This window comes from Candoia aspera, chromosome 1, assembly GCF_035149785.1.
Source record: "Candoia aspera isolate rCanAsp1 chromosome 1, rCanAsp1.hap2, whole genome shotgun sequence".
Taxonomy (NCBI): Eukaryota; Metazoa; Chordata; class Lepidosauria; order Squamata; family Boidae; genus Candoia; species Candoia aspera.
Genome location: NC_086153.1, coordinates 226,651,681 through 226,663,487, shown reverse-complemented (window position 1 = coordinate 226,663,487; position 11,807 = coordinate 226,651,681). Strand labels below are relative to the sequence as shown.

Sequence of the window (11,807 nt, the reverse complement as noted above, 5' to 3'; positions counted from 1 at the left end):
CCCTCCCAGATTATATTGCCAACATTAAGCAGTGTATTTGGGGTTTTCCCTCCTAAAATTATAAGTAAATAGGTCTGTTAAGCTTCCACTGACTTTATTACACCTATTTAAAAAAAATTTAAAAACCTGATCCCACAAAAGCCCCAGAAGAAGTCAAACATGTCAGCCTGTTCCTCTCTAATGCTGCCACTGCATCACTGGCATGCCTTATTTAGCCCTTGCAGACACCCTTTCCCCCACCAAAAGGCGTGGCCCCTAGGAATAAAATCATCTTCCTTGGAAGTGGAGGGAGAGGACAAGATGTCTATGTGAAAAGAACAAGCTACAGTTGGATAGAACAATCTCTTCTTCACATTCAAAGAACACCTTTCCATACCACAGATACGTTTAGTATCTCCATTTGTTTTTCCACAGTGCTGTCAACAGCAACTGAGCCAAAGGAAAGCACATCCCGGAAGTTTATACACTTGGTGTCTTCATGTATGTCTTCCGGCACATTGACCAGCAGGTGGGGATATTTACCTAGAAAAAAATAAATATTGTATTTAATGATGGAGATGGCTGTGGTCTGAATGTATGTCAATTTTGACATTTGTGTCATGGTGCCAATGGTATGCCACTATTCCTGCTTTGACCTGATACATGTTGCAAGAAAAATATTCTGGGAACAGCAACTTCCCTTCTAAACTCTCCTTACATGAGTTTTACAGTGAGGGTCAGGAGACTTCTAAATTATGGGCAATTGACTACAAAACATGGAAATGAGAGACACCAAACTTCCTATTAAAAGAAAATGATAAAATAATAAGAGGGCTGTCATTCTTTTTTTGCAAGAAAGTGACTAGGCATGGGAAAGACTTGTCAGTTTCATCAGATTGTTGCAGTACATGACAATCAGGAAAATAACACATTTCTTAAGAATTTGGCTGTTTCCTGAATAAATATGTTAAGATATTTAAAAGTTCAGCAGGCAGTACAATGATTACTAGCTATCATTAGAGATATTGCAATGGAAACAAGAAACAAAGGAATGAATTAAAAAAACAAAGCTGAAATTAGATTTTTTTTTAACTTCTGAGAGCTATTCTGCAAAATAGGACAGGACTACATCTCTTCCCAAGCTAATGGGATTTTAATACTGCAGATAAACGTATAGGCAACAACCCATTATACATGGAACCCCTAATGTGTTGTTCGCCCTTGTTTTTAGAAGAGAAGTAGGTAAGCCTGGTAGGTGGAGGTACAACACTGCAAACACACACTATATGCATATAGGTTTAGAATGGAAGGGAAGGTATAATTTCATCCTTCTCCCCTGCAGGGATGTAGGGGAAAATTGCTATCTACTAAAGCAGCAATTTTGATGAGGAATGAGGTGGGGAAGATGGACAAACTAAGCTATTCAGCATATCTAGCTGAAGGTTAGTCAGCTGGGAAGTAGGAAAGATGAGTGGAGCTCCCAGGAAGCTGCAGAAAGGATTGCTGAAGATCACACATATCAAAGGTTGCCTATGATACTTTTAGAGTATAAACGTTCTCACCAGTAGCTTTCAGTTTAAGAGTCTTCTGCTCCTGATTGTCTCCAAAAGTGCATGTTGCTGAAACATCATACACTAAAGCCACCTCAGGTTGAAAGGTCACCTTCATTGTGCATTCTTCACCAGGATCCAACATACCACGAGAAGGAGTAAGAGAAAAAGGTTCTGGCACTTCCCAGCTAAAGCATGTCAGTAGATCTCTACAAAAAACAGTCCATAAAACCAAAGGTTCTTTATCAAGACAGAGCAGTGTTTCTCAAAATACTGTATAATGTACATATGCATTTATTTTACAATAGTTGCACACTACCTACTTTGAAAGACTCTGGGCATCTCACAATAGTAAAACATCATAAAAAACCACATTAAAATAATTAAAAACATAATTAACCATAAATCACTACTTACTACTAGGCATCAGCTATAACCACCAGGAACTATCTAGCTGTCAGCATTTCTATCAACCCATCCTCCAAAGATCCAACAAAAGAGAATGATCTTCACAGATGGAAGAAAGGAGCCATTATAAATTCAGGAACAGAATTCCATAGAGTCAGAGCAGTTATGGAGAAAACCTGCCCCCATGCTGATATCTGGGGAGAGGGAAAAGCAAGCATACCTTCCTGAGTCAAACATACAGAATAGGAAGATTCTACTTGGAAAATGAGATCCCATAAAAGTTGTGGACCTGATCCATAAACATCCTCATAGGCCATAACTAGTATTATGAATCATACCCCCAAACCAATGCAGCTCCCACAAAGTGGTTATGGTTTTGTTAGACTGGGTCTGACCTATCAGCAGTCAGTCCATTTCACTCAACTATGAGATGGAGGCATGAGTTACAATCACCTAGAGCATCCTGTTCCAAATATGGCTGTATCTGATGCACCAGCTGCAGGCAGGTGAAGGTTCTTCTGATCACAGCTTCCATCTGCTATTCTAGCAGAAACCATGAATCAAGGCAAACCCCCAGATCTTGGACCATAAATTGGAGACTGGGTGGAAGTTGCCCAAAAACTCTGGATTGAGATTGGGCTTCTTCAAGAAGGGATACACCATTTCTTCCTTCAAGAAGATAACTGCAATCCTTCCCTCAAAAAGAGTTAAGCATTCCCCACATCCAGGGACCTGCCCTCTCTGTGCCAACTCAATTGAACCAGGAGAGGCAGGGGTCTACTATAGAGGATCCTGCCCACTTCCTCAGACTCCACATGTTTCAAGGAATGCAAGCTGCTGCCACAGTCATCGCAATGGATCCTGTCAACAATTAGTCCAGCTTGAAAAGAATGATTTTGTCCTCAGTGCTTTGCAAACAAGTCAGAGTAGCCACAAAGCAGATCTTCTCATCCATCGTTCCCAAGAAGGTGCAGGTAACCCTTAAAACATCACTAGATGATACTCCACAGGAGCAATAACAGCAGAGTAGCAATGCTTTGTCACCCTTACCACTATGGTGGAGGTCTGAAATTGAGTTCTTAATCAATTTTGGTTGTGTCTGATCATGTTTACTCTTCATTTTACATCTCGGGCACTCTATGCATTTCTTTGTTGCTTCATTCCCTTGGGGTCCTCTGTGAATCACTGCATACAGGGAGAGGCTGTTTGGGAGCAATTTCATCCAATACCCTTGCCAACTTCATATCCCAGAGCCTAGTGAGAGGAAAGGTCAAACTGCCTACTTGGTCACTGGGAGATTCCCCAAATGCACTCTGGAAAAGCCCAGGATCCATAAGGCACCTAAGGTGGACCTTCCTAATTGGCCCTCCCTGCATTCAGCAAACTTCAGGATGACAAAATGTGGCATATCTGTTGGTCTAGTGATTCCATGGGACAAGTCCATGGTTGCCATGGTGGCCGGGAAATCTTGACATTCCTGACTCAATCCCAGTGCATGGAGGTTGAAATTCCCAAGGTCCATAGACCTGGACAATCGATTTCAGTTCAAAAACCAGCCTGAGTTTAGAACTGGAAGTTTCTGGGCAGCAAACTAAATAGCAATAGCACCCCTAGCTCTTCCCTATTGTCCATCTTAACACACAAGGTCACTCCCAGTTATCTAAAGAAGAGGGCATCAGGACATTGCCACTCCCCTTCCAAGTCATACTTGCTCCAATACCTGAAACCCAGGGCATATTTTCATATGAGGACTCCCTTCACATCCTTATACAGCCCATGTATCTCAGTGGTACATGCCAGGTCTGCCCTCCTGTCCCCAATTAAAATTGATGAATTTTTATACAATATTAAAGCAAAGCTGCAGAACATGATAAATCCAGTAGAATCATGCTTCCCACCAAGTAAACAATGCAAAAGACATAGAATTCTTCCATGCCCTCAAATAGCTGCTCATATACTGAAGTAAAAATCATTAATCAATTTGGTCTCAGTTGTTAAACTAACTTCAGCAAAGGATCATTACCTTGTTGTGGTGCTGGAGCTTGAGCACCTCAATGATGCCATGAGCTAAACCGTGAAGGGCCACCCAAGACGGGAAGGTCATGACAGAGAGGTCAGACTAAATGTGATCCCTGGGGAAGGTAATGGCAACCCACCCCAGTATTCTTGCCGTGAAAACTCAATGGATCAGTACAAACACAGATATGTCGGTATACCATCGGAAGATGAGACCCCCAGGTCGGAAGATGGTCAAAATGCTACTGGGGAGGAACAGAGGATGAGTTCAACTAGCCCCAGACGTGATGACGCAGCTAGCTCAAAGCCCAAAGGACGGCTAGTGGCCGACAGTGCTGGTGGTGAACGGCGAATCCGATGTTCTAAGGATCAACACTCCATTGGAACCTGGAATCTAAGATCTATGAGCCAGGGCAAATTGGATGTGGTTATTGGTGAGACCACAGAAGAAATGGAGTAGCCTTCATAATTAATAGTAAAGTGGCTAAAGCAGTGCTTGGATACAATCCAAAAAATGATAGAATGATCTCAATTCGAATTCAGGGCAAGCCATCTAACATCACAGTGATCCAAATATACGCCCCAACCACAGATGCTGAAGAAGCTGAAGTAGAGCAGTCCTATGAGGATCTGCAGCACCTACTGGACAGCACGCCTAAAAGAGATGTTATTTTCATCACAGGAGACTGGAATGCTAAGGTGGGCAGTCAAATGACACCTGGAATTACAGGTAAGCATGGCCTGGGAGAACAAAACGAAGCAGGACATAGGCTGATAGAATTTTGCCAAGACAACTCACTCTGCATAACAAACACTCTCTTCCAACAACCTAAGAGACGGCTTTATACATGGACTTCACCAGATGGACAACACCGAAATCAGATTGACTACATCCTTTGCAGCCAAAGGTGGCGGACATCTATATAGTCGGTAAAAACAAGACCTGGAGCTGACTGTAGTTCCGATCACAAACTTCTTCTTGCACAATTTAGGATCAGACTAAAGAGATTAGGGAAGACCTACAGATCAGCTAGATATGAGCTCACTAATATTCATAAGAAATATGCAGTGGAGGTGAAGAATAGATTTAAGGGACTGGACTTAGTAGATAGGGTCCCGGAAGAACTATGGACAAAAGTTTGCAACATTGTTCAGGAGGCGGCAACAAAATACATCCCAAAGAAAGAGAAAACCAAGAAGGCAAAATGGCTGTCTGCTGAGACACTAGAAGTAGCCCAAGAAAGAAGGAAAGCAAAAGGCAACAGTGATAGTGGGAGATATGCCCAATTAAATGCAAAATTCCAGAGGTCAGCCAAAAGAGATAAGGAATTATTTTTAAACAAGCAATGTGCGGAAGTGGAAGAAGACAATAGAATAGGAAGGACAAGAGACCTCTTCCAGAAAATTAGAAACATCAGAGGTAAATTCCAGGCCAAAATGGGTATGATCAAAAACAAAGATGGCAAGGACCTAACAAGAAGAAGAGATCTAGAAAAGGTGGCAAGAATATACGGAAGACCTGTATAGGAAGGATAACAATATCGGGGATAGCTTTGACGGTGTGGTCAGTGAGCTAGAGCCAGAAGAGTGAGCCAACCTCCTGAAGAGTGAGGTTGAATGGGCCTTAAGAAGCATTGCTAATAACAAGGCAGCAGGAGACGACGGCATCCCAGCTGAACTGTTCAAAATCTTGCAAGATGATGCGGTCAAGGTAATGCATGCTATATGCCAGCAAATTTGGAAAACACAAGAATGGCCATCAGACTGGAAAAAATCAACTTATATCCCCATACCAAAAAAGGGAAACACTAAAGAATGTTCAAACTATCGAACAGTGGCACTCATTTCACATGCCAGTAAGGTAATGCTCAAGATCCTGCAAGGTAGACTTCAGCAATTCATGGAGCGAGAATTGCCAGATGTACAAGCTGGGTTTAGAAAAGGCAGAGGAACTAGGGACCAAATTGCCAATATCCGCTGGATAATGGAAAAAGCCAGGGAGTTTCAGAAAAACATCTATTTCTGTTTTATTTATTCTAAAGCCTTTGACTGTGTGGACCATAACAAATTGTGGCAAGTTCTTAGCGGTACGGGGATACCAAGTCATCTTGTCTGCCTCCTGAAGAATCTGTATAACGACCAAGTAGCAACAGTAAGAACAGACCACGGAACAACGGACTGGTTTAAGATTGGGAAAGGAGTATGGCAGGGCTGTATACTCTCACCCTACCTATTCAACTTGTGCGCAGAACACATCATGAGACATGCTGGGCTTGAGGAATCCAAGGCTGGAGTTAAAATCGCTGGAAGAAACATTAACAATCTCAGATATGCAGATGATACCACTTTGATGGCTGAAAGTGAAGAGGAACCGAGGAGCCTTATGATGAAGGTGAAAGAAGAAAGTGCAAGAGCTGGCTTGCAGCTAAACCTCAAAAAAACCAAGATTATGGCAACCAGCTTGATCGATAACTGGCAAATAGAGGGAGGAAATGTAGAGGCAGTGAAAGACTTTGTATTTCTGGGTGCGAAGATTACTGCAGATGCTGACTGCAGTCAGGAAATCAGAAGACGCTTAATCCTTGGGAGAAGAGCAATGACAAACCTCGATCAAATAGTTAAGAGCAGAGACATCACACTGACAACAAAGGTCCGCATAGTTAAAGCAATGGTGTTCCCCGTAGTAACATATGGCTGCGAGAGCTGGACCATAAGGAAGGCTGAGAGAAGGAAGATCGATGCTTTGGAACTGTGGTGTTGGAGGAAAATGCTGAGAGTGCCTTGGACTGCCAGAAGATCAAACCAGTCCATCCTCCAGGAAATTAAGCCAGACTGCTCACTTGAGGGAATGGTATTAAAGGCCAAACTGAAATACTTTGGCCACATAATGAGAAGACAGGACACCCTGGAGAAGATGCTGATGCTAGGGAGAGTGGAGGGCAAAAGGAAGAGGGGCCAACCAAGGACAAGGTGGATGGATGATATTCTAGAGGTGATGGACTCGTCCCTGGGGGAGCTGGGGGTGTTGACGACCGACAGGAAGCTCTGGCGTGGGCTGGTCCATGAAGTCATGAAGTTGGAAGCAACTGAACGAATAAACAAGTTAAACTAAATGGTGTGATCCCCAAATAATTATATAAACCTAGCTATAGAAATAAAGAAAATTTGTTGGTTCTGAGTTTGCATACTTTATATTAGTTTGCAGGCTCTTTCATATAATTCAAATACCTGGCAATCATTTGCTTGTAGGGGATACTGCATTTCTCCTATTACTTTCAGCATCCGATGCAGCAATTTTTGCTGTTTTCCCTTCATCCTTTCTAACTCTGGAACATTCTGTTCTATTCTAATGGAAACTATTCCATTCAGATTTTTCTTCCATTCTGCTTCCATTTTTCTTCCATTCCATTCTGGTATATTCTTTTAGTTCTTCTGTGCTTGCTTATATCTTGCAATAATCCCTGACAAATCTTCTATCTTTGGTGCACATATGATAGTTTGAAAAAAACGCAGAGTTCTTTACCAAGCGAGTGACATGGTGTTAAGAAAACAATAATACTATACTACTTTGCAGCTTTCATACTCTTCCATTGCATAGCTATCTGAAGGATACCCAGAAATAGGGGTGGAAGAGCCATATAATAGTAGCTAATCCAAATCTTCTTTTGTCTCCTAACAAGCCTTCATATTCAGTTCACGCTTTATTACAGTCATAGACCAATACAATAGTATTATTCCATAAGATAAACATAGTCACGCTTAAAGTATTAAAAATATACAGTAAAAGATATATATTAAATTCAGGTAAAATACACTAATTATCTATCTAACTCTATATATAAAATCTAATGTGTGACCTATTTTAACTAAGTGTGTAAAACTATTTTAACTATTTAATAAGTGTGTAAAATTTTAAGAATATATTAGATATAAAATATAAAACATGAAAACTATGTAGCAGCTATGTTATATATATAGATAAGATTATAAAAATCTTATAATCAATATGAAGTCTTGTCTCCTAACAAGCTTCATATTGAAAAATCCAAAGTATCAATTTCTAACATAATCTTTATTTCAAAGAATATGGCTGCTGCTGGACCCCTCCTGAGCCCGATAGGAATTATTAGAAAAAAATACAGCAGATGGCAGTAGTTCAGTATTTTGTTTGAAACAGTGCCCAGCTGCTCAGAAAAAAAGACAAACTGGGGTGATACAGAACACTGTGGGTAGAGGCTAGATTGCTTGGTGAGAAGTAATCTCATCAATTTTCCTTCCAGTAAAAAATAGCCATTTTGCAATCCAATGTCAGCTCTTCCTACGTCATGCTCTCAAAACTCTGAATATTTCTTCCAGCTTCATAAGTCTGGGAACCGAAGTACTATGGATACTGTATCGTCAACTAAAGAGTTCCATTTGCCTGTTGGTTCCTACTGTGGATTCTGATAGCTCTCAAAACTGCTGTTTTTGACAGGATGTTCACAATTCCCTCCAGCAGCCTTTCCCAGTTTGGTGCCTCCTCTTCCCATTCTCCACAAGGCAGGTGAGAATTTTACTCTAAAACATCTGATGGGTAGCATGCTGAGGAAGGCTGTTTTACAGTATTCAGATCAGAAATGAGCAGCAACCCAAAAAGTAAGCAACTTTGAAGGCTATAAAAAAGCACACCTACCCATTATTGTACAAGATAAAGGAGGACTCCACAAAGTGATAGACAGCACAAGCAGGAAGCTGGATGGTATGTGGGAAAAGCAGTTCAAGGCGTGGTAGTGTAGCTAGCAGAGCAACAGAGAATTCTCCTTCTGGCTTTTCAAAGAGGATGCTGTCTTCATATTCCCTCTGAATAAGAAGAAAAGGGGATAATCAGTCCAAATATGTGTCCCATTTCAGATAAAAGGATCTAATGAGTGCCAGAGCAAATTATTTCTGCACTGCTTTTTATATAAGATTTGAAATGCTTATATAGCAACATTGCTATGTAGAAATAACATTAAAATTAAAAGCATAATGAAACATTATAAAACCAGCCAAACTAACAAATAATAAGCAGATTCTGTATTAAAACTTCTATATTTAAATATAACCTTCAACTATTATCTAAAAATGGGAAGAGGGCCCATCAGACTTCATGGGAGAAATATGACAAGATGGTCATGTCCTTAGTACATGACCTCATTAGACCTATGGACAAGCAAACCAGATGAAAAATAATGATTCAGGGACTCAAAATAATGACCTATTGCAACCCTCTTCCAAACCTGCATGTACAGTACAAATCTGCATCCGATTTACTAATTATTAGGTATTTTACTATAACATTCTAAGATTGGACAGAGCTGCACAAAGGCTCAGTCAAAGGCAACTAACTAATATTCATACTTTACAAGTTAAAAACATACTGGCTGGGTTCACAGTTTGTGCAAAACTAAAATGAGGCTTGCTTCTTTTTGGTTTAGTATAATGTGTAAATAGAATCAGTGAATAAGCCATAGCTTCCTTTACAGCAGTAAACCAAAGAACGAAAAGGTATTTTCTAATGGCATTATTTCTGCAGTTCTGGCTCACTATAGTGTGCCCACAAGGATGTAAGATTTGATTGTGATTTCCTGGCTTATTCCTGGTCTGCTTTTTTCTTTGTTTTGTTGTTCGATGCAGGCAGTTATGTACACTCCTCGACCTGGTCGGCTCTTGTATCCCATCCCAATCCAAATCCCCAGTTCATGGCAAGAACCATTTTAAAAAGAGAGGAACCAAACCAGGAATTGTTGTAACAAGCCATTATTATTTTATTTGCAAAATGAACTTTTGTCATTTCACCAGACCATGGTTAAAACAAGCCATAGCTACTGCAATCTAGCCAATCAGCCCGAGATGACTTAAATTCTATCAAGTAACTGCCTATCAGGGCAGCTTAAAAATTAATACAAGGTCAGCAATAGCAGAGAATAATTTCTTTTACTTGTACTTGCTAAACTATTAGAATGCAGTAACATTGGAGGTCTACTACAAATCAACAAAGATTTATTCAGAAATCTTGATCTACCTTCTGCCTGCCAATTGAAATATTATTATCAGAACTTTAAAGTTCTAGTATATTTGCAGTTCGATAACTGTATTATATTTTTTCCTAAGGAGGTATAGATGAATGAAAAGTTCCTTTATTATTTTTCTTTATATCAGGAACACAATACACTGCATTACTACAAATATATCAATATTCTAAATGCCCAAGCAGTTCTTCCCTGTTTTTTTTTTCCAAGTGGGGATTCCTTTGTGCATTTGTGACTACCAATTAGGAAGTTTTGGAAAACACTGTTGGGTAATACAAGGCCAGTAGATGATCCTGATGCAGACTATTTGATTCAGTGCCCAACATACCTTTGTCTGCCAAGTTGGTGAAAAAGGTAAGAGGCTGTTATATTAAATAATTATGACTCTGATGTAAGTATAAACCTGGTTTACCTTTTCCAAAGGGCGGAAGATAATAGGCAAAGTTAAGGACATTCCAGGACTCAGAATAATTGGCTGTGGGAAAATGGTGATGAAGAAACGTGTAGTGGGAGGTCTGGAACAAAAGAAGCACAAAAGGCATAAATGAAGATATGCTAAAGAGACTCTGTGTGAAACAAAGCATAAATTATGGGATAAATAAGATTATAACATCATATGGAACATATAAAAACAAACATGCAAAATTTTAAGAAATTGAAATATTTCACTGTCAGAGTCAGAAAGATAAAGATAGTATTTCCAAAACTGTTAAACTGGAAACTCTAATTAACACGAGCTGAAAAATTACAGTAAAACAGTCAAAGGATAGTAGCAAATAAAAAAAGAGCAATTCTGCATGCCAACTTTAAGCTGTGAGTGTCCTGGCTGGGCCCAGCTGGAAATGAAGCCAGCTTAAGAAATTCTATTCTGGATTTCAGTCTGTTCCTCCATTATAGCAATGATGCTGTCCATGTGTTCCAGACAACAGTGGGGCCTCTTTGGTGGATTGCCCTGCCTATGCACCCTTCCCACCAGTGCTAGGAAGGCAAATACTAACTGGTTTCCTCTGCATGGGTGGGTTTGGAGAATATGTGTTTCCCCATCACTGGCCTCACAGCCCCATTAGCTTTGAACCACCCTCATGCCCAGTCAGCAATTTACCCCAAAGGGCTCTTCTGCATGGCTGCTTTAAGTTGCTTATCTCCTGGGCAGAAACCAGCTGGAAATGAAGCTGGCTTAAGAAGCTGCTGTCCTTCTTCAGCTTTGGCAATAATGCTGGCCAGGTGTTTCATCTGGTGGCAGTTATCACAGCCCCCAGTTGGTGGAGTCCATGCTTCTTTCCCATGCACCCTTCCCAAGAAAGCATGAACTAATCATTTTCCTTTCCACAATGGATGGTTCTCTGAGGACATGTGGTTTCCACTGATAGACCTTTTGTATAAACCCCCTCCATTGACTCTTTCTCATTCGTAACATTTTCCAGTTCAGCACCTCTGTCAGTGATCTGTGAAGCTGGAACACCAGTTTTACCTTCTTTCTGTCACTTGGGCTAGAAGTGGAATTTGTCAGAACTCTTATCAATTTCACTTGGTTTTTTTTTAAGCCTTTCATTATTCCACTGGTGAACTTCTTAAGGAAAAAAAAATGTCAAGTGTTCCACCAGCCCACCATGAAAGCCATGGAGGGCAATGACCAGAGGGGAGGGGATGTTACCATCACTGTGCAAGCAGCAAATTGGAGTGGAGGCATTTTTCTACATCGAAATGAAACACAGCAGACAGACCATATAGCACTACTTGCACCAACAGAAATCAGAAAATGCTACTTTTTAATAGTAAATTTTATTAAGTTTCAAGAGAAGAA

General features: G+C 40.5%; 1 protein-coding gene across 1 annotated transcript in view; it reads right to left on the bottom strand.

Annotated features, from left to right (window-relative positions):
• Window positions 1-10,518, bottom strand: part of CFAP65 (cilia and flagella associated protein 65) — a 45,020-nt gene extending 34,502 nt beyond the window's left edge. The window contains exons 1-4 of the mRNA XM_063288906.1: window positions 10,416-10,518; window positions 8,626-8,792; window positions 1,542-1,738; window positions 377-522 (exon numbers count right to left, since the gene is read on the bottom strand). Coding sequence (XP_063144976.1) covers window positions 377-522; window positions 1,542-1,738; window positions 8,626-8,792; window positions 10,416-10,457 — 552 coding nt within the window. The 5' untranslated portion in view covers window positions 10,458-10,518. The remainder of the gene's footprint in view (window positions 1-376; window positions 523-1,541; window positions 1,739-8,625; window positions 8,793-10,415) is intronic.
• Between the last annotated feature and the right edge of the window lie 1,289 nt (window positions 10,519-11,807).